Source organism: Nansenia antarctica (assembly GCF_963989245.1).
Source record: "Nansenia antarctica genome assembly, chromosome: 10".
Lineage (NCBI taxonomy): Eukaryota > Metazoa > Chordata > Actinopteri > Argentiniformes > Microstomatidae > Nansenia > Nansenia antarctica.
In genome coordinates, this window is record NC_137680.1 from 18,436,495 (window position 1) to 18,456,932 (window position 20,438).

At 42.7% G+C, this 20,438-nt stretch overlaps 1 protein-coding gene across 1 annotated transcript in view; it reads right to left on the reverse strand.

The window, feature by feature from the left end:
• Nucleotides 1-20,438, reverse strand: part of col14a1a (collagen, type XIV, alpha 1a) — a 76,870-nt gene that overhangs the window by 2,229 nt on the left and 54,203 nt on the right. Inside the window, exons 33-43 of the mRNA XM_080540150.1 lie at nucleotides 19,752-19,805; nucleotides 18,818-18,913; nucleotides 18,212-18,265; nucleotides 12,297-12,350; nucleotides 7,724-7,777; nucleotides 7,535-7,606; nucleotides 5,115-5,150; nucleotides 4,556-4,622; nucleotides 4,263-4,451; nucleotides 3,288-3,365; nucleotides 2,183-2,338 (exon numbers count right to left, since the gene is read on the reverse strand). Coding sequence (XP_080396276.1) covers nucleotides 2,183-2,338; nucleotides 3,288-3,365; nucleotides 4,263-4,451; nucleotides 4,556-4,622; nucleotides 5,115-5,150; nucleotides 7,535-7,606; nucleotides 7,724-7,777; nucleotides 12,297-12,350; nucleotides 18,212-18,265; nucleotides 18,818-18,913; nucleotides 19,752-19,805 — 910 coding nt within the window. The remainder of the gene's footprint in view (nucleotides 1-2,182; nucleotides 2,339-3,287; nucleotides 3,366-4,262; nucleotides 4,452-4,555; nucleotides 4,623-5,114; nucleotides 5,151-7,534; nucleotides 7,607-7,723; nucleotides 7,778-12,296; nucleotides 12,351-18,211; nucleotides 18,266-18,817; nucleotides 18,914-19,751; nucleotides 19,806-20,438) is intronic.

Sequence of the window (20,438 nt, forward strand, 5' to 3'; positions counted from 1 at the left end):
ACTAAAATACATGCACATACAGGATATGGTCATTCATTGTTAGATAAATGCAAACCACACATTAGTTTAAGATATAATACTATCTCAGTGATACAACATCCAAATGTCATCGCATCTTTGTAAAGACAAATTGTTCAATAACAAACACACTTCCAGAATTCAATCAAAGCAGACGCCCTACACCAGTCCATACCGAATGCCTAAAGTATCCCTGTTTTTTGCTGAATGTATTACTATTCATTCAAGTCAGTTCTTCACTGGTAAAAAAGGAACACCTGTGTATTGATTCATTATTTGAATAATGAAAATGGATCTTTAACTTGACATTTGCTATCGAAGATATCATTTCATTAACGTAACGTGGTTGTCCGATTTTGTAAACAGGAGCAAGATAATGTAATAATTCCTCTCCAAGTTCTAGAGCGCTGTTTGAAAAATGAAACAATTTAGTTGCTCCCAACATGTCTGGCTTCTTGTTAATTCACTCTGTGACAGAGAGATAAAGAGGAAAACTGGTTCCAGAATAGTAGAGTAGTTTCTGTATCAATACATTCATCTTTTATCTTTGTTGCTGTGGATATTGCCTTGGGCACCAATAAAGAAACATGGCGTCCCGACCCTCACTTGACTGAACACTTCTGGAGGCACACAAAAGGTGTGGTTTCCTGTACAGTATACTCAAAATGTATATGTATATAGACAATTACCATTTAAGGCCCTCTACAACTCTACAGTTCCTGGGAAACAACTGTTTTACAAGGTGGAAAGTCAGGGCTGAGTCAGACAGTGAAGTTGTTCATGTCCTAAAAATGATCTAAAATAAAAAATACAGTCTCCATACAGTCTCCTTCATACCTCTAATGAGAGTAACTGGAGGATATCGTTTCATGAATGTAACGTAGTTGTCAAGATTTTGTAAACAGGAGTGAGAAAATGTCATAATTGCTCCCCAACTTCTAGAGTGCTGTTTGAAAAATGAAAAAGACAAACAATTGAGTTGCTCCCAACATGTCTGGTTTCTTGCTAATTCACTCTGTGACAGAGATAAAGAGGAAAACTGGTTCCAGCATAGTAGAGTAGTTTCTGTATCAATACATTCATCTTTTATCTTTGTTGCCGTGGATATTGCCTTGGGCACCAATAAGGAAACATGGCGTCCCCACCCTCACGTGACTGAACACTTCTGGAGGCACACAAAAGGCGTGGTTTTCTCTACAGTATGTGTTTCATGATTTGGGGAATGATAGTGGCTAGTGTAATTGAGTTGAAACAGTGATACACTCACTTTTCACACACTGGAGTACCCTCACCACCACTATCGAATTGCTAGCTTTTCGGTGGCGTAGGTGGTTTCTGTCGGGTATTTAGCGGACGGCGGTCATGTGTGTTGGCGATTCAGAGGTCGCAGGTTCCAGACTTGTGTGAGCAAATCAGAATGCGAGGACTGTTTTCAGCAGTTTGACGTCAGTAACACAAGTGGAATGCATCTATATTTAATCAATAATTCTATTCCTGGTGATGTAATGTCACAGTCTCTGGTAGTTTTTGATCATTTGGCCTGTCAGAAACTCTCAGACAAGTCCTACTCTGGCAGGGATGAACCAAGACATAGTCCCTCATACTAAATCTTCATTGTGTGGATAAGCATATAAAATTCTCATGAGAACATATGTTTCGTCATAAAACTTAGATTGCTGTAAAATACTCAAAATATATATGGACAATAACAATTTCAGTCCCTCTATGACTCGACAGTTAAACGACTGTTTTACAAGGTGGAAAGTCAGGCAGACAGTCAAGTTGTTTATGTGTCCTTCATATCTCTAATGAGAGTAGCTCCAACTAGCCGTTATTCGATGCAAAATTGGTCAATTGTCCCCACAAGCAGTACATGACAGTAGTGACATTTTACCTTTGTTACAGGCTCGATATCTACAGTTATAGGCTTGATATCTACAGCAAATTTCTGTACAAGCGGTAGAGTTAACATCTTTCCTCACTGTATTCTCGTCCTACATTTCCTCTATAAAAAATCTAGAGAACTGGATTATTTCTGATTTGATTGAATTCCAGTATAATACATCACTAATATACATAGTATTCACATCTGATTTGCAGTTGGGAGGAAAACAAGGCTCCTTGCTGTCTCAGGCGGACATTGTTTAGGTGAGATGGTGATTACCTCCAACATTGTAGCCCACACAGGAGTTCTGGTCACAGTACCCAGCAGGGCCGGGGGGGCCCGTGGACCCAGTGGTACCCGGCCGGCCTGGGATGCCCTGGTTGCCAGGTCTGCCGGGGGGGCCTTGGCTGCCTGTCCGACCCTCTCCAGGAAGCCCTGTGGGAGAGATTCCATGGTAACAGGACCCCCCCCCCAGGGCCATAACATTTACCAAAGATGAGCTCCCTCGCTGTGGTTGAAGTGGCTGTTATTCTAACTACCCTTTTGTGTTGACAACCTATTAATGGTCACACAAGAAATGTAAAAGATTATCTTAGCCATTCATGTCCCACATTTCTGTTTACGTTTCCACTATCCAGTCATTGCCTTGTCCCCCAGCCCACTGGATACACAGAGCTGAGGAACAGATTCTGTGTTTACTGAGACTACACCAATGTAACTTATTTTTGTGGTCAGCAAGAAAATGAAATGAATCTTTTGGATATTCGATTGCCAAGTGCTTCTGGATCTTCAGTGGGTAAGAATAGCATCCCCAATTTCCAGGGAGCTATTAAGCCCCTGCCAGAATCCACAGCTTCTGATGTATCATGAACTTTCAGAAGTGCTGTTTTGTCATAAAGAAGTTTGAAAGAATTTAGTCAGCATAGTGTATTGATTAAAGTCCAATCAACACCAATGCCCTACATTGACATTTTTCAAAGCACATGCTTCAAATTTGCAGCCTGAGCAAAAATCAATACACATACTTTCTTTCGACCAAAAAATATGCTCTGAGAATTCTCTTCAGAAATCAAAGAAACCCAGACTAAATCAAAAACAGATTAGTCTTTCTCTTTCCAATTCCAATGTTATCAAAAGTTTTCGAGTGTTGTTTTCGTTCTCAGAAAACACATCATGAGGGAAATTACAATGAAGTCAGATAGTTTTACGTTTTCCTCTACAGGGGATAGTCTATAGTCTTTTGCAATGAATGTGCCACTAGTTCATATCCCATGGAACCAAGAATACCCCCCAGACTCTTACCAGTACATGTGTATATTCTGTGTGTATTCAAGGGTGGCCGGTGTACGTGACGGGAGGAACACAGCAGTGTATGGGTCCTTACCTGGGGGTCCTGGTGGGCCACTGGGGCCCTGTGTTCCCACGCCTTGGCTGCCCCTCTCGCCTTTGTCTCCAGGGAAACCTGACCGGGAACACAGAAGACCCAGAAGAACACATTTTTTACATCAAATGATTCAACGTTAAACGACTAATCATTAATTATCAATGACAATCAGCGTAGCATAGACAAAACGAGGACGTGGTTTGACTTGCCGTACGTGTTGTCGACAAGAGCTTGTTGATTATCAACTAAAGAGAAGTAACAGAAAGTTACAATTTCCTCCCCTACCCTTTTCACCACCAGTTTTCCTAAGCATGTGCATGAGTGCACTCTGTAGTGCACTGCTCTTCATCATGTCTGTTTGGAAATGACATCGTAATATGTAATTACATAAATAATAATCCACAGACCCCTTAGGTGGTGTCTCTAAATGACTATGATTCGAGAGGTGTCGGGGTTGAGCTGAAAAGGTACACAGACAGAGCAGCTGGTTAGTCATGCACTCTCTAAGAGCAGCCCATTAGCAGCCCTGCTTCCCCTGCGCCCCCTAACCTGCCCTGCCCTGCCAGAGTCAGAGAAGTGGTGTTGGTGGTTTAGTTTGACACTCTAACCCTGTTTGTTTATTTAACCGTGGAGGAGAGAAACAGAAGCCCTGCTGCAATGTGTCAAAAGAGGCTGTTCTGTCTCAACAGTTGCTGACTGGCCTCGACCTCCTATCTGACGCAACCCAAGCCGACTCTAATTGGGAACACGAGGGGCATTGCTGCGGATCCTCAGAAATGTTGATGTTTTTCCGCCTCTGTGTTGCTCTTGGCAGGAAAGACGGATAAATAAACCGCAGAAGCCTTGAGCCTTCAGTAAAACGCACGAGAGATGGAACATGGATACAATAGCTTATTAAAAGAGAACAAAGCCGGCCCAGAGCATAGATAGAGAGAAGTTAGTGATTTGTGATACACTACTACTACTCTACTGTACCTCTCTCCCCTGGTCGGCCGTTCTGCCCATTGGTCCCTGGGAATCCCGGTCTTCCTGAGGGGCCCGCTTCTCCTTGTGGCCCGGGTAACCCCTGACGGCCCTTCTCTCCCGGAGGTCCGGTGATGGTTCTCACCGAGACCGACTGACTGGGTATCTGGTTTAAGATGGAGTTGTAGCGCGACAAGTGACCTGAGGGGAGAGAAGGGACCAGTCGGAAATGTTGAGGAGTTTTTGGTGGTGAAGAGGCTTTAGTGCTGGTGGCAGGGAACACACACACAGGGCTGAGAACTCACTCTGAATCAGCTGCTCACACACTTGGCGGGCGATGGAGCGGACGGCAGCTTGGGACTGCATGTCAGCCTTCAAAACAAACAGCATCGGAGTGACACACTGCTAGTGCACAAAGGGAAGCCGCACAGGCACACAGACAGATAGGCCTCCCAGGGGAATGGTTAATGAACTAGCGTGGGTCTTAATTTCTACTCCTCCACCCATCATACTCAAACAGCCTATTGAAACGTTTAAAAGAAATCAAAGAATGAAGTGATTTTTGCATTTTACAACACCTTGAAAAAACACAGTGTACCTGAATGGCTAGAGTTGATTTAATGGCATTTGCAGTGGCTGCATTAACAGCTATAAAACACACTCTGGAGATAAGGAGAGCCAGAGAGCTGTGAAAGAGGCTGGTGATTTGTTGGGTTATCTTGGAGGGGCTGTTAGTGTGCCTCCTAATCCCATAGCTGATAAACTACAATTATGTTTGAGTTGAGGTTTGAGGCCCCAGTATTGCTACACACACGCTGCTCGTCTCTAAACTGCGTTTGAATCATTGCTTGAAGTCAGACTTACTCGTTCACCCCTATCGCCTTTGGTACCAGCTGGGCCCTGTAACGAAGAAATATGATAAACACTCACGGCTGGATATGGTAAGAAGAGCATGCATGGTTATGTTTTTCTCTGTTGAATTGATAGTTAAAAGTGACTCACAGCTGTGAGAAGGGGGAGGGGGAAAAAAGCATGACTGTTAAGAAAACCTCATCCAAGTACGTCCACTGTAGTATTTAAAGAAACAGAGTGACTGTTGAGTTTATGACTCATTGGATCGTGTGCTGTCCATTTATGCCAAGCACATAAAACAAATGGATGCATATCTGAGGTAACCCATTGGAAACTGGAGCGAGAAAGTCAAAATAAATATTGTTGGCCATTTAACAAGGCTGATATCATAAAAAACGGTTGGCCTTTGAGATGAGATACTGGGAAACGTGGGCTCAATCACCAATAACCTTGACTGTGTGTGTGTGTGTGTGTGTGTGTGTGTGTGTGTGTGTGTGTGTGTGTGTGTGTCTGGGTGTGCCAGCTGCAGAGTATGTTCCAGGCATAATGTGACAAGTGCGGACACTGAAGGAGAGAGGTGCAGGGGTGAGCTCAGTGTGACTCGACTCCCAACTAGAAACACCAAGCCCCCCCTAACTGATTCTCTGCCTCTCATCTCTATGACAACGACACTGACCAGTCACACACAGTCAGTCAGACACTAGCTCTCCTGAGACCTGAGGAAAAGGGCAGCTATCATGAGTGTCTGACATAAAATGTGAGGGATGTGACCAGATTTCTGTATGGTGAAGCACAAGACTTAATTCAGCAACATCAGGCAAAAGCCTAGAAAACAGGGGTAGAACAGCGAATTGCTACAAAGCACACATTTATGGAACATAAACAGGTGCCATGACACCCACATCGACACCCAAACTGCTGCTGAACAAGTAACAAACGTTTCAGATTGTGGTCCAAACAAAGCAGAGCCTTGCACCGTCACTGCCAATGGCCCCTGGTCCTAGCATAGATGATTTCTTCTTATGATGACTGATGGATAGATGATTCACTTACTCAGACAAATGTATTTGTTGTAAGTCGCTTTAGATAAAGGCGTCTGCTAAATGCCAAAAATGTAAAAAATTTAAATGTAGGTTTCTCACAGGCTAATGTTCCCCGCGAAGCGCCAGATAGCTGGGATAAGGCTTTGGGATTTAGGCGTTTTGATCTGTGGGAAACAGTGAAAGCTGAGCTTGTTCTGCTGTTCCCGAGGTCCTTGATTTATGGCGTGCTCCAGAGCCAAACGGTACTTGTCTTTTGCCATCGGGCAATTCAGCTATATTAACTGTCACCAGCTTCACCCAATCATCACACAACAGTTGGGCGGGCCCTCTGGGAGACAGAGGAGTCATTATATTGGTGGGGCTGAAACCCCTGAAAGATATATGAATCTCTCTGGCTAAAATACTTCAATAGCCTCCAGACATGCAGAGAGAGAATCTGCCATATGGGTTATACAGTGTAGGGGGCAGTGTCCAGTTCTACCACTGTAAGGTGGCCCCTCTGTATGGAACTATTAGCCACTTTTCGACAGCGGCTTACCAGCGGCCAACGAAGGCTCAAAGCCTGTTGCTTCGAGCTTAGTGAAAAATCATGTTTGAATTTTCACAGCTGGGTTTTCTAGCCTGCCCCGTATATGACCTCCAGTTTGTTTACTTTTTGCAGTTCATAAGGTGGCGAATATGGAAACAACATGTCAAGTCCACCATGTTCTGGTAACCTAAGCACTTAGTGTACATTTTTTGTTGTAAAAAGCAGCACGATTCAAATCAATTCAATTGTGTAGTTACAGTGAGCTAGATTGTATAATGCCTGCCACCCACCAAGTTCGCTAGCCAACTAAAGCACTTGGATGATATAATATCCTGTCCTCATTATAACCCAGGCCCCTAACCCCGTTTGGCCTCATAAGGTCCAGGTGGGTAGAGGAGGCTAAAAGCCTGGGTTCTAAGCACTGAATAGGCCTGGAGTAAAGCACCGTTGAAGCCCGGGGAGTGCCTGTGGAAAAGCAATTGGTCTTAACACACACTGGCACGCACGGCACAGATCAGGCAGCACTCTCACTCATGACCAATGTCGTGACCCACTTGGTACTGTAGTAAACTGATTGGAATCTTCAGACATGGGTGGTCTAATGAGCCATTTATACAATCAAGAGTTCACACAGGCAAATTGAATTCTGAAGAAACTACTGAAATGGAAGCAGGCAGAGGCGTGATTGCAAACATAATTACACAATTCCCGGAATAACATGTGAAGTGGTCAGTGAGGTTTGGATTGGAAAGAGCGTTCGTTTCGGGTTTTTTGGCCAAAGTATCCTATTATTTTAATATAAACACAGCTTGTAACAATGTAAGAGCACACATAGAGAAGTCCAGTGGTGCTATACTTACAGGGGGTCCCTGGTCTCCTAAAGACCCTGGGGGGCCACCAGACCCGGGGGCCCCAGGAGCGCCTGGAGTGCCCTGTGAGAGAAGAAAAGGATGATTCCACTTCATGATCGTGATTCGGTCAACTTGTTTTTCATTCTGGGAAAGAAATCCTATGCAATGGATGAGAGAAGGGAGGAAAGCAGCACTTACGACTGGCCCACCAGACCCGTGCTGTCCCTGCGGTCCGTCTTTTCCAGGCAACCCCTTAGAACAGAGGGAGGATGAACTCGCTGAGTACAGTACTTTCACTAGTTAGCATGAACAATGAATGAATTGTCTACTAACAAAACCCCAATTAATTTAGCAGAAATGCTACAGAAAAAAAAGAACGATAAAAGATACAGTACTAGATAGAGTGATGGGTAAGATAATGGAGTAAATCAGATTGAGCTAGTCAGTCCATAGATGTGTTACAGTATGTCAGTATGTGTTACAGTATGTCAGTATGTGTTACAGTGTGTCAGTATGTGTTACAGTGTGTCAGTATGTGTTACAGTGTGTCAGTATGTGTTACAGTGTGTCAGTATGTGTTACAGTGTGTCAGTATGTGTTACAGTGTGTCAGTATGTGTTACAGCATGTCAGTATGTGTTACAGTGTGTCAGTATGTGTTACAGTATGTCAGTATGTGTTACAGTGTGTCAGTATGTGTTACAGTGTGTCAGTATGTGTTACAGTATGTCAGTATGTGTTACAGTATGTCAGTATGTGTTACAGTGTGTCAGTATGTGTTACAGTGTGTCAGTATGTGTTACAGTGTGTCAGTATGTGTTACAGTGTGTCAGTATGTGTTACAGTGTGTCAGTATGTGTTACAGTGTGTCAGTATGTGTTACAGTGTGTCAGTATGTGTTACAGTGTGTCAGTATGTGTTACAGTGTGTCAGTATGTGTTACAGTGTGTCAGTATGTGTTACAGTGTGTCAGTATGTGTTACAGCGTGTCAGTATGTGTTACAGTGTGTCAGTATGTGTTACAGCGTGTCAGTATGTGTTACAGTATGTCAGTATGTGTTACAGTATGTCAGTATGTGTTACAGTGTGTCAGTATGTGTTACAGTGTGTCAGTATGTGTTACAGTATGTCAGTATGTGTTACAGTATGTCAGTATGTGTTACAGTGTGTCAGTATGTGTTACAGTGTGTCAGTATGTGTTACAGCGTGTCAGTATGTGTTACAGTGTGTCAGTATGTGTTACAGTGTGTCAGTATGTGTTACAGCAGGTCAGTATGTGTTACAGCGTGTCAGTATGTGTTACAGTGTGTCAGTATGTGTTACAGTATGTCAGTATGTGTTACAGTGTGTCAGTATGTGTTACAGTGTGTCAGTATGTGTTACAGTGTGTCAGTATGTGTTACAGTGTGTCAGTATGTGTTACAGTGTGTCAGTATGTGTTACAGTATGTCAGTATGTGTTACAGCATGTCAGTATGTGTTACAGTGTGTCAGTATGTGTTACAGTATGTCAGTATGTGTTACAGTGTGTCAGTATGTGTTACAGTGTGTCAGTATGTGTTACAGCGTGTCAGTATGTGTTACAGTGTGTCAGTATGTGTTACAGTGTGTCAGTATGTGTTACAGCGTGTCAGTATGTGTTACAGCGTGTCAGTATGTGTTACAGTGTGTCAGTGTGTGTTACAGCGTGTCAGTATGTGTTACAGTGTGTCAGTATGTGTTACAGTGTGTCAGTATGTGTTACAGCAGGTCAGTATGTGTTACAGCGTGTCAGTATGTGTTACAGTGTGTCAGTATGTGTTACAGTATGTCAGTATGTGTTACAGTGTGTCAGTATGTGTTACAGTGTGTCAGTATGTGTTACAGTGTGTCAGTATGTGTTACAGTATGTCAGTATGTGTTACAGTGTGTCAGTATGTGTTACAGCATGTCAGTATGTGTTACAGTGTGTCAGTATGTGTTACAGTGTGTCAGTATGTGTTACAGCGTGTCAGTATGTGTTACAGCATGTCAGTATGTGTTACAGTGTGTCAGTATGTGTTACAGTGTGTCAGTATGTGTTACAGCATGTCAGTATGTGTTACAGTGTGTCAGTATGTGTTACAGTGTGTCAGTATGTGTTACAGCGTGTCAGTATGTGTTACAGTGTGTCAGTATGTGTTACAGTGTGTCAGTATGTGTTACAGCGTGTCAGTATGTGTTACAGCGTGTCAGTATGTGTTACAGTGTGTCAGTATGTGTTACAGTGTGTCAGTATGTGTTACAGTATGTCAGTATGTGTTACAGCATGTCAGTATGTGTTACAGTGTGTCAGTATGTGTTACAGCGTGTCAGTATGTGTTACAGCGTGTCAGTATGTGTTACAGCATGTCAGTATGTGTTACAGTATGTCAGTATGTGTTACAGCATGTCAGTATGTGTTACAGCGTGTCAGTATGTGTTACAGTGTGTCAGTATGTGTTACAGTATGTCAGTATGTGTTACAGTGTGTCAGTATGTGTTACAGTATGTCAGTATGTGTTACAGTGTGTCAGTATGTGTTACAGTGTGTCAGTATGTGTTACAGTGTGTCAGTATGTGTTACAGTGTGTCAGTATGTGTTACAGTGTGTCAGTATGTGTTACAGCATGTCAGTATGTGTTACAGCGTGTCAGTATGTGTTACAGCGTGTCAGTATGTGTTACAGTATGTCAGTATGTGTTACAGTGTGTCAGTATGTGTTACAGTGTGTCAGTATGTGTTACAGTGTGTCAGTATGTGTTACAGTGTGTCAGTATGTGTTACAGTGTGTCAGTATGTGTTACAGCATGTCAGTATGTGTTACAGCGTGTCAGTATGTGTTACAGCGTGTCAGTATGTGTTACAGTGTGTCAGTATGTGTTACAGTCCAATGGTGAATCCAGAGCGTCCTCTTGGTTTGTTATGCTGTTTGGCGTGTGTTCCTATAACTCTGGCCGACCTCTGACAGTTGGCTACAGTATCCTCACTTTCAGTTCCTCCAGTTCAATGCACGGTATCTATCTAACCACACAGCTGTAATCAATGCACTAGCTCCATTCAAAAGCTCTCATCCATGCTCCGCACACTGTGTACAAAGCTCCTAGGGTTAGGGTTAGGGTTAGGGTTAGGGTTAGGGTTAGGAGCTTAAAGAGCATTCTAGAACAGACATGGTTGTGTGAACTCAAGCCAATGATTGCATTTGATTCTGATTCCAAATTTTGTTTAGATTCCAGTTCAACTCGGTAGAAGAGAATTACACAATCACTTAGAGAAGCATTAATAAAGTTCACTGTAGAGAAGCCACAGGAAGGCAAAACGTAATGTTTCCTGTGATCTGCCATTATGATGCAGTTTCAACTTTGCTATCTAAATGGTTTGACCTTCCAAAAAGGCAGCCTATTATTTCCCTGTTTGCTTTTTAAGTATCAGAATAATCATGTGTCTCTCTCCCTGCTTGAAATGTCTAAAGAGGTTTACGTCAGACTTCTAAATCAATGCGTGATGGGAAACATTTACATGAGCTTTTCTATTGTTTTCAATGGTTTAGCCTCGCAGCTTCAAAGCACATTCCCTTTGCCAGAGTGGGACAACACACTCCCTAGCGTGGGAGTGACCCCAGTCACACAAAAAACACTTCCCCGCTAAAACCTCTAAATAGGGCTCTGGAACGGGGCCTGGTCCCCTCCAGTATGAGGAGCTGACCCAGGGACGTGGTCTCTCAGCAGCACGCTGCCGACGCCAGGCTAACCAGGGTTCTCTCCCTCTACATTTCTGTTCTTTTTAACATACCCACTGGTTTTTTTTCCCGCAGCTCAGCTCCTAATCGTTTTAAACTGTGATTATATAATATTTAAGTCAATGTACGACAGAAAATCCTATCTCTTCTTGGACAGAGGAATTAAATGACAGATAGTTAAACGACAATAGACAGCTAGGATTTATGTCCTCCCTTGCTCCAAATGATTTCATAGGTAACAGTACCCAAGAGGTCAGTTGTTTTTCTTTTCTGCTCTTACTTGGCATTATGAGAGAGGCCTCTTGTCTGTTTTGTATTTTATTACTCAGATGTGTACAGTATTCCATCAGCATCACTGGTATTGGCTAAAATTACTTTTTTTAGAACTTTTTTGATTTGTGAGATTTCACAACAGATTTAAGGTCGCTTAGTTTACATCTAATCATTGCCATAATCATTAACAGATGAACATATCAAGATTGACCTACAGTATAACACAATAGTTTGGCTTAAATACAGTAGGGGTCTCGCTAAGAGCAGTCCTATCTGCTCAGTCAGGTCAATCTTAAGACCTGACCGCCATTTGATGAGCAAGCCATGTGGGATGACAGAATGGAGATACAATGTATTTTTCCATATCTGTTCACTCTGTGCGAAGACATATGTGATACTAAAGATTGAGACATAGGGAAAATTAAAGTCATATGGTAACATCATTAGGCCTGTTGTCCTAATGTCACATAGGTTAGATTATTGAAGGTTAGATACCAAGTAAAGATATCTGCGTGTCAGAGAATCAGCATTATTCTGTAAACATCATGAACTTTCAACCTATGATTTAAGCTTACCTGGCATAAAATGCTATTTCTACACAGCCCAAAGAAATCACAACCAAACATGCCAGGAAGGAAACAGGATTATACGCTTCAAAATGTGAAGGAAAAAAATGCGTTGGCTTCTCTATGAGAAACATCAAAGACCTACAAACAGAATGTACAGTATGATGAGCAGGTCAAACAGCATGCGTCCACTCTTACCCTCCCCCCAGCTGGGCCGTCTCTTCCTGGTGAGCCTGTAGACCCAGGAACACCCTGCGACGGGAATACAAATAAGAAAGAGCGATTCAGAACATGGAGAACCTTATCAAATCAGGGCCCGGGAAAAAAAACCCTCAGGCTCCACAGCCACTCTCCGACAGTAGACCCAGTAATCCATTCAAACATAATCATAACTTAGCTATGATGTTGGAAAGATTTATCTTTTCGCTACAATATTACAAGAGACCTCATAAAGCAGAGTCATAAAATGTGAGGATGTTATGCATAGGACAGGCATAGCATGATTAATGCTGTTTTGCGGGCCTAGGCCCTGGCACATTCCCCCCACCCACTATCAGTGATATCTGCCCCGTCAGCCACACACACACACGCACACGTGCACACACACACACACACACACGCACACACACACACACACACACACAGACAAGCACACACACACAAACAGACACGCACACACACACACACACACACACGCAAACATGCACACACACACGCACACACACACACACACACACACACACACACACGCACACACACACACACACACTCCCCCTCTAGACCCTGAGAAATTGTGAAGTGGGCAGGAGAGAAGCAGGGCCCTCAGATTGAGTGTTTCTTTTTCATCACATTAGCCCCTGGTGCACTTTGCCATTGGCCAAACCACAGCAGTCATCCCTTATAAATCAGCCCTGGGACTGGGAATGAGGGTTAAGAAGTGCTACTCAATGCATCTGTGAGAGATCTGTGAAGTAACAATGTTTAAATAACCCCTCCTCCCCTCCCCACCACCACCACCACCACCACATACGTTGCTCAAATACGTTGCTATTCATTGAAGTGGCATTTTTCAATGTCAGGTTGAAACTGGGTAGGAAGCACTCATGACAGGATTATATTGTATTTACTGCATATTGTGGTGGGAGAGGAAAGAGACCTCTGTGATGGATGTTACCAAGGTGTGATATTCTCTGCGCCCGTTGTTGATCACAGCGGTCCTTGAAGGTATACGACTCCTGCAGAGCCCATCTATATTCTGAGCACCTGACAAAACGCATAATTACTTTGTAAAAAAGTGTGTTGCGGGGCACCGGTGCCCTGTTTATGGATGGAGCAGTGGCTCGCAAAGACCATACCGTACTCTGTATCTACTGCCAACAACAATGTACCAAGTGTTCACTTCTCCCTGTCCTATCCCCACAGTACATTGGGGAATTGAACTATGTCAACAAATCTGATTACAGTTCATTCTGTGCTCTTGCTGGTCCATCCCCAGCACACAGCTCTGTGGTGGGATGTGGATGGGTCTGTTTTGTGCTAGCAGGGCATTGTGGACATTGGCAGACATTCACAGGGGTGTGTTATTTCAATGGTGGGGGGGGGGGGGACTGCCCCAGGGGATCCTCTAACAAGTTGTGACTGGAAAACAAAATGGTTAGACTGTCTGGATCCAAATCACACTTAAACATATATATATATATATATGTGTGTGTCACTGAGTGACATGTTTAGATTCTAACTAATTTAGATATTGACTTGGAATTTAGTAACTACATGAAGGAAATGTTCCTACATGATTGGACATATCTTTGTAGGGCAATGAGGAATTCCATGTTATGAGGTTAAATCTGAGGCATGCTATTCTCTGCCTATCTTAGATAATAATAGTACTAATATTAAACTTTTCACCTTTCATGCATAAAATGCAGCTCAAAGTGCTTTACATTTGAACCATTAAAACAACAACAAATAAATATGGCAATAACAAATAAATACAACAGCATAGACGAAAATAAATTAAAAAACAAATTAGCATAAATAAATGTAATAAAATAAATAAATAAATGTTTAGGGGATAAAGCACAAGCTAAAATTGGGTTAGCTAAAAGCCTTCCAGTAAAGGTATTTTTTTTCCCCTTTTTTTTTTATGTCCACAGTTTGATGTAGAGCGTTCCACAATTTTGGTACATAAGAGCAGCTTCCTTGCTTTGTTTGTGGAGTACTTTGGGCACGATTAAAAGACCAGCATTGGAGGATCTAAGGGCATTTTGTGGTTGATAGGATATTAAAAAGAGTCAGAGATGTATGAAGGTGCTTAGTTTCTCAGCATCCTGTCGTGTTCAAAATGGCCATACTGGCAACGTTTCTCAGGTGGAAGAAAGGTGTCTGGACCACTTTACTAATATGGGGTTTGAAACTTAAATCTAATATGACACTAGACTTTTAACTTGTGATTTGGTCTGGTGAGCCAGCTTACTGAAAAGGGTGTCTCTCATTGATTTTCGTCTAAGTCAAAATATCTCTGTTTTATCCTCTTTAAAAAGTTGTCATTCATCCACTGATTTATGGAAGCCAAAGAGGCGGCAAACAGCAAAGGCTGTCTAGGTTTGTTGCCTCAACAGAAATGTTGGGTATCATTTGCGTTACAGTGGAAATTAACATTATGTTGACTACTGATGTTACCTAATGGAAGCATATACCAGGGAAATAGCAAGGGACCAAGACAGCTCCCTTGGGCTACACCGAAAGGTAAGTCAAGTTTTACAGAAACATGATCCCCAAGATTAAAATACAATTCTCAGTTCCCAGTAATGTAAGTTTTAAACCAGTTTAAAACCATTATCAGAGACCAACCCACTTCTCAAGGTGAATTAAAATGTTATTATCAATGGTGTCGAATGCTGCACTCAAATCTAAAATAGAATTGATTGACACTTGATTCAAGTCAGAAGCAAGTCTAAGATCATTTTTCACTAAGGCTGTTTCTGTGCTGTGATTGGATCTAAAACCTGATTGGAAATGGCTGTTTTCATTGAGGAAGGTATTAAGCTGATTAAAAAACACTTTTTACTTTGCCTAGGAAGGGTAGGTTAGATATAGGCATGTAATTAATAAGGATAGTATTATCTAGATGATGAGGTTTCACTGCAGCAGTCTTAAAGGCAGTAGGAAATATACTTTCCAATGAGGTATTAACTATCTTAAGAATAGAGAGCCAAACTATCATATACATTGTTGAAGAAATGACTAGGGACTGGATCCAGAGCACATGTTGAGGAGCTGGTTTGAGTTACAATTTTGCAGAGTTCAGATTCCGTAAAATTCTAAAACATCTCAATTTTCGGAGGGCTGTTTCTGGGTGTGTCACCAAACTTATTAGCTGTACTAGCAATGCCTGCCCTTATAGAGTTGACTTTGTCTTTAAAGAAGCTTGCAAATTCTTCACATTTCAAAGCAGATGTCTTGACTGAGTGCGTCGAAGAGGGGTTGGATTCAGTAGTCTATCAAGGGTGGAGAACAAAACCCTAGAGATTCCACAATTCTCTGTAATAATGTTAGAGGATTTTGGGTCCTTCTCTCACTTCAAACTGTTTTATTAAGTAGCAATTCTTTCAGTTTAGAACGGTGAGCCTGTAGCTTAGTTTTCCTCCATGTTACTTTCCTACAGGATCTTTTTAGGTCACCAACATCTTTCATCCAAGGCATTACTTTGCTACAAGACCTTTTTTTAGTCTTTACAGGAGCTACTCTGTCAAGTGTGACCCCCAGTTCACTGTTGAAGATTTTTTTTTTGGGATCTATGGAATCTGCTAGCTCGGCAAACTGCTGCTCTGCTCTAGTATCCAGGTGCCGTGCTTTAATTGTAGTTTCAGGATGGTTTGTTAAGGCATTTATTAGGACATTATAAATACACAATAACGATCAAACACATTAATATCGTTCACCAATAGATCAGTGACATTTATCCCTCTGGAGATGACTAGATCAAGAGTGTTACCAAGATTGTGGGTAGACCCAGTAACATGCTGCTTTAACTCTAGGCTGTCTAAAAAATTAAGGAACTTAATGGCTTTGGCATCAGTCTTCTTAATCACATGGATATTGAAATCGCCATTTACAATTATCCGATCATAACGAGTGCTGATGAGTGATATAAGTTCAAAAGATTGGTCGAGAAAACCTGCCCATACTTTAGGAGGGAGGTATAATGTTAGTAGGAGTATAGCTGGTTCAGCCTTCAGAATGAAGGCAATATACTCAAACGAGGAGAAATCACCAAAGCTGACCCTAGTACAACTAGATTTGTTTGAGAAGATAGTGGCAATTCCACCCTCTCGTTTACCCTGCCTACTTGAGTGGAAGAAATTGTTGATAAAATCACTAAAATCATTGATTGTAACTAACATTCAGTGGAACCACGTTAGTTAAAGATATGTCTGGTTGTAGTGGAATATACCGAGGTACGGTTGAAATATTAGTTTGGTTTGTAAAATTACAATTTTGTCTGGAGCCTTTGCTTTGCACTGTACATTGGGTAAAAATCAAAGTCGGGTACGGTCTTGGAGATGGAGTCTCTGTATTAGAACTACAGGCATATGTCATGGCGTTACATGAAACAGTCAGATCTGGGGTAGTGATGCCTGAAGTTGCACTGTAGAAAATACTACCAGATCCATTTACAGGAACTGTGTTATTAGAATGGAGACCTGCGGAGGCATGGATCAGCGGTACTTTCTACAGTATGTCAATGCCTGAGGGAGAAGGCCATGTGGTTAGAGAGCATTGGTTTGGGTGGAGACCATCATACTTCAGTAGGCTGGGCCTCTCCCAGAACAGGTCACAGTTGTTGACAAAGGGGACTCCTAAGAAGTAACCTTGTAGCCAGGTGTGAAAGGAGAACAGTCTGGCTTGAGAGGTTGTGGTGGAGGTCACGGACCCTGGCACCAGGGAGACAGTGAACCTTGGAGGGGCCGCCAGATGAAGGGGGAATGTAAATGTCTCTGACCATAGAGCTGCCAATGACAAGCCTGGAGGTGGTTGAGTCAGGGGGGAGAACAGGGTGAGGGGGGGGGGGGGCAGACTGTGTGGAGGGACAAGGACGAGAGGCAGGGGGCTGAGGAGAAAGAGACTGGATGGGGGGTTGGAGGGGTGTGGACTGGGCAGGGGGTTTGGGTGGAGGCGACGAGGGCACGGGGTGGGTGACGGGATGAGACAACAGAGGCAGAGGAAGGTGGTCAGCCAGGGGTGTGGATGGTTTATGTTTATGGTCAAGTTTACTTGATGCTGTAATCGAGAACAGTATTAACAGCAGATAGAATAATCAGAAAGTTGTATGCTATCATGCTATCTTCCAGTAAATCATTTACTTACTAACATTTAGCAAGTTGAACTCAGGTCGTCCATCAGAAGTACAAAATGTCTTACAGATCACTGGCCAACAGCTGAGAGATTACTGGACAAACCTTTTCCATATCTGGTGTACCTGCCATGACATTTCAAGCCGGCCACATTTGTCCTTCCCATCACAATGGAACAAGACCGGGCACTGAAATCCCTGCCTCTTACTAAATACCACCTCGGCAACTAATATCTCAGCCGAACCTCCCTTCTCATGTCACAAAGTTCCGCCGCACGCCGTTAATTTTGCGATCTCTTTTATAACCCGGGTTCAGTAATTAATAATGGTGGAGTTCTTAATGATTTTTTACATTTGAGTGATTCCATTAGACGGGTAGCAGCAGGGGGAAGCCGGGTGTGTGAGAGACACCTCGCGACAGGCATCTTCTCCCAGCGCCTCACCTTATCTCCCTCACCTCACAGTGGTGTATCAGAACACTCTGTCTCCCCTCTCTTTCCGTCAGAGGCTGTAATTATTGTGCCTTCGCACCGGCCCCTGTGTGTAGAGCATGGCATATTCGCAATTATGACTCTATAATAAATGTTTCAGTCATTGGAAGGTCGATCTAATGGACAAAGCGACAGAGTTAATTAAGTTGTTCCCTGGTGTTTGATGCAGAGGCCACAGCAATCAGATAACGTCCTCTCTGCGGGAGAAAAACAGAGCCCGGTCTGTGGTAGATCAAAGTAAATGGACTTGATGAATGCAGCGTTACCTGTGGTCCTGGTATACCAGTCTCTCCCTGCTCTCCCTTCTCCCCCGAAGGACCCTGAAAGAAAAATAATAGCCACAAGATAACTCATTGATTGACACTATCAGGTTTGCGCAGAGTGATTTCTTCAGTGTCGATCTTGACATTTCATACAGAACAGCCAGAGGGTCGGTGTACAATGTGTTTTCACATTAGTGATTTATTGTGTATAGTTAAAGTGTGACCTGAGGAAGGTTTGACCATATGACACAGTCTGATCATTTGGTCCGCATGTCAGCAACCAATCAAAATGTGACTTCTTTTGAAACACAGAACTACGTTTCAACGTTGTTGACAATCACAACACAAACTCGCTAGTCAAGCCAAAATACGCAATGGATTCGGTGAGTAATCCCCACTGCTACCCAGTTAACTATAACACTACTGTACATTGTTAGCAGGCTCACAAAACAAGCTGCGTTAGTTGACTAGCGATGTGTCATTGATTTTCAACAACGCAGAAATGTATTCACATTTTTCTAAAGAAAAGTCTGATCATTACATTGGATCCCGACATGAGGACCAAAGCATTAGAACATAGAACATTAGAAGGTCATATTGGTATCTTACCGAAGGCCCCTGAATGGACAGACCGCTGGGTCCCTGAGGCCCGGGGGGGCCCTGTGGTCCAGGAGGACCATGCTCACCAGTAGGCCCTTGAGGCCCCTGCAAAAGAAATGACCATTACAACGACAGAATGATCAACATACCTCATCAGATGTAAGTTTAACTTGGAGTTTGCTTCATCTTGACACTAGTGTTTTTGTGCTTTTAACAACTGAGTTCAGCATAGTTTAGAGCTACGCTCTGTCAGCTCTTGTTGCTGGAACACAATGCCATAGCCTTGGGTCCCGGACTCCACCAATGAATATGAGATAAAACAAAGCACCACGGAAAGACTACACGGCTTAGCTCAGAGGCATTCATTAGCACTGTGTTTACATAAGTGTATTCTCTAGGAAATTGACTTACCCATTCCCCATACAACTGGAATTAGATTATGCCCATCGTGGGTTGGGTTTATGAGGACCGTAATGCAATGTATTCCTAGCATGGCTTTGCACATCTGTGGTAACTTTGTTACCTAGTATAAAAGTGAGTTGTAGCGACTGACGGGCAGAATCTTACCAGCCTCGGAGGCTGACTGTGCAGAGTTCAGACAGATGTAATAACACAGTATTGGTCTACAAATATGTTCAAATAAGCCATAATGAGATCTGTCTAGCTGTTACCTAGAGAAGCCTCTTTTTGGACAAGACAAGGTTTTAGGCAAGCATGAGGTGGCAAGATTTACTCAGCGTGCGAAAACAGTGACATCCTCCAAAAATAGCAGAATTACACACACATTGTATATTTATGAATTTCCACATCCTTGTCACTGTTTTCGGGCAATTCCTTGGAAATTCCATCGTATTTCTCCGAGTCCAAGTTCTGGGTGGCCCCACATACAAAGGCACGATATTATGTAAGCAGTGAGATTGAAGCTGAATACAGTTTACTTTACCCCATTGCCTTGTTCCCCTCGGTCTCCTCTGGCCCCTCTAATACCAGGACCTCCCTGGAAGGAACACATTCACACATGATCACAAACACACAGGTAATCACGCTGTGTCACATGTCACAAATTACTGGACGTTTATCATACTAGTAACATTAGAACAGTAATACAATGTTCTTACTACAGTAATAACAGCCTTAACTACACAGGTACAGGGGAAATTAATATTGTTATACTTTTTACCAGAAACCTCTCATCTAATAGGCTTAAGTTTTTTGGACCATATGGATTATTATTATAAACCGATTCACTGTTTCAAAATGCATATGTGACAGCAGCTGGTGAAAGCGGGAACAAGTCCGCAACCAATCAAAATGTAAATAAATGTCAACGTTGTTGAAAATCAATGACACACTCGCTAGTCAAGCCAAAATATTGCAATGCAATGGATTCAGTGAGTAATCCCCTATACCAACTAGGTAACAGTGGGGATTACAATATTTTGGTTTGACTAGCGAGTGTGTCATTGATTTTCAACGACGTTGAAATGTATTTAAATTTTTCAGAATAAAAGTCTGAACATTTGGTCGGTTGCTGATTTGTTCCCGCTTTCACCAGCTGGCCGTCACATATGTTATGATTCTGTGTTTGACCAACGCCCTTTCTCCATACATATGGAGACAGTAAATAGGC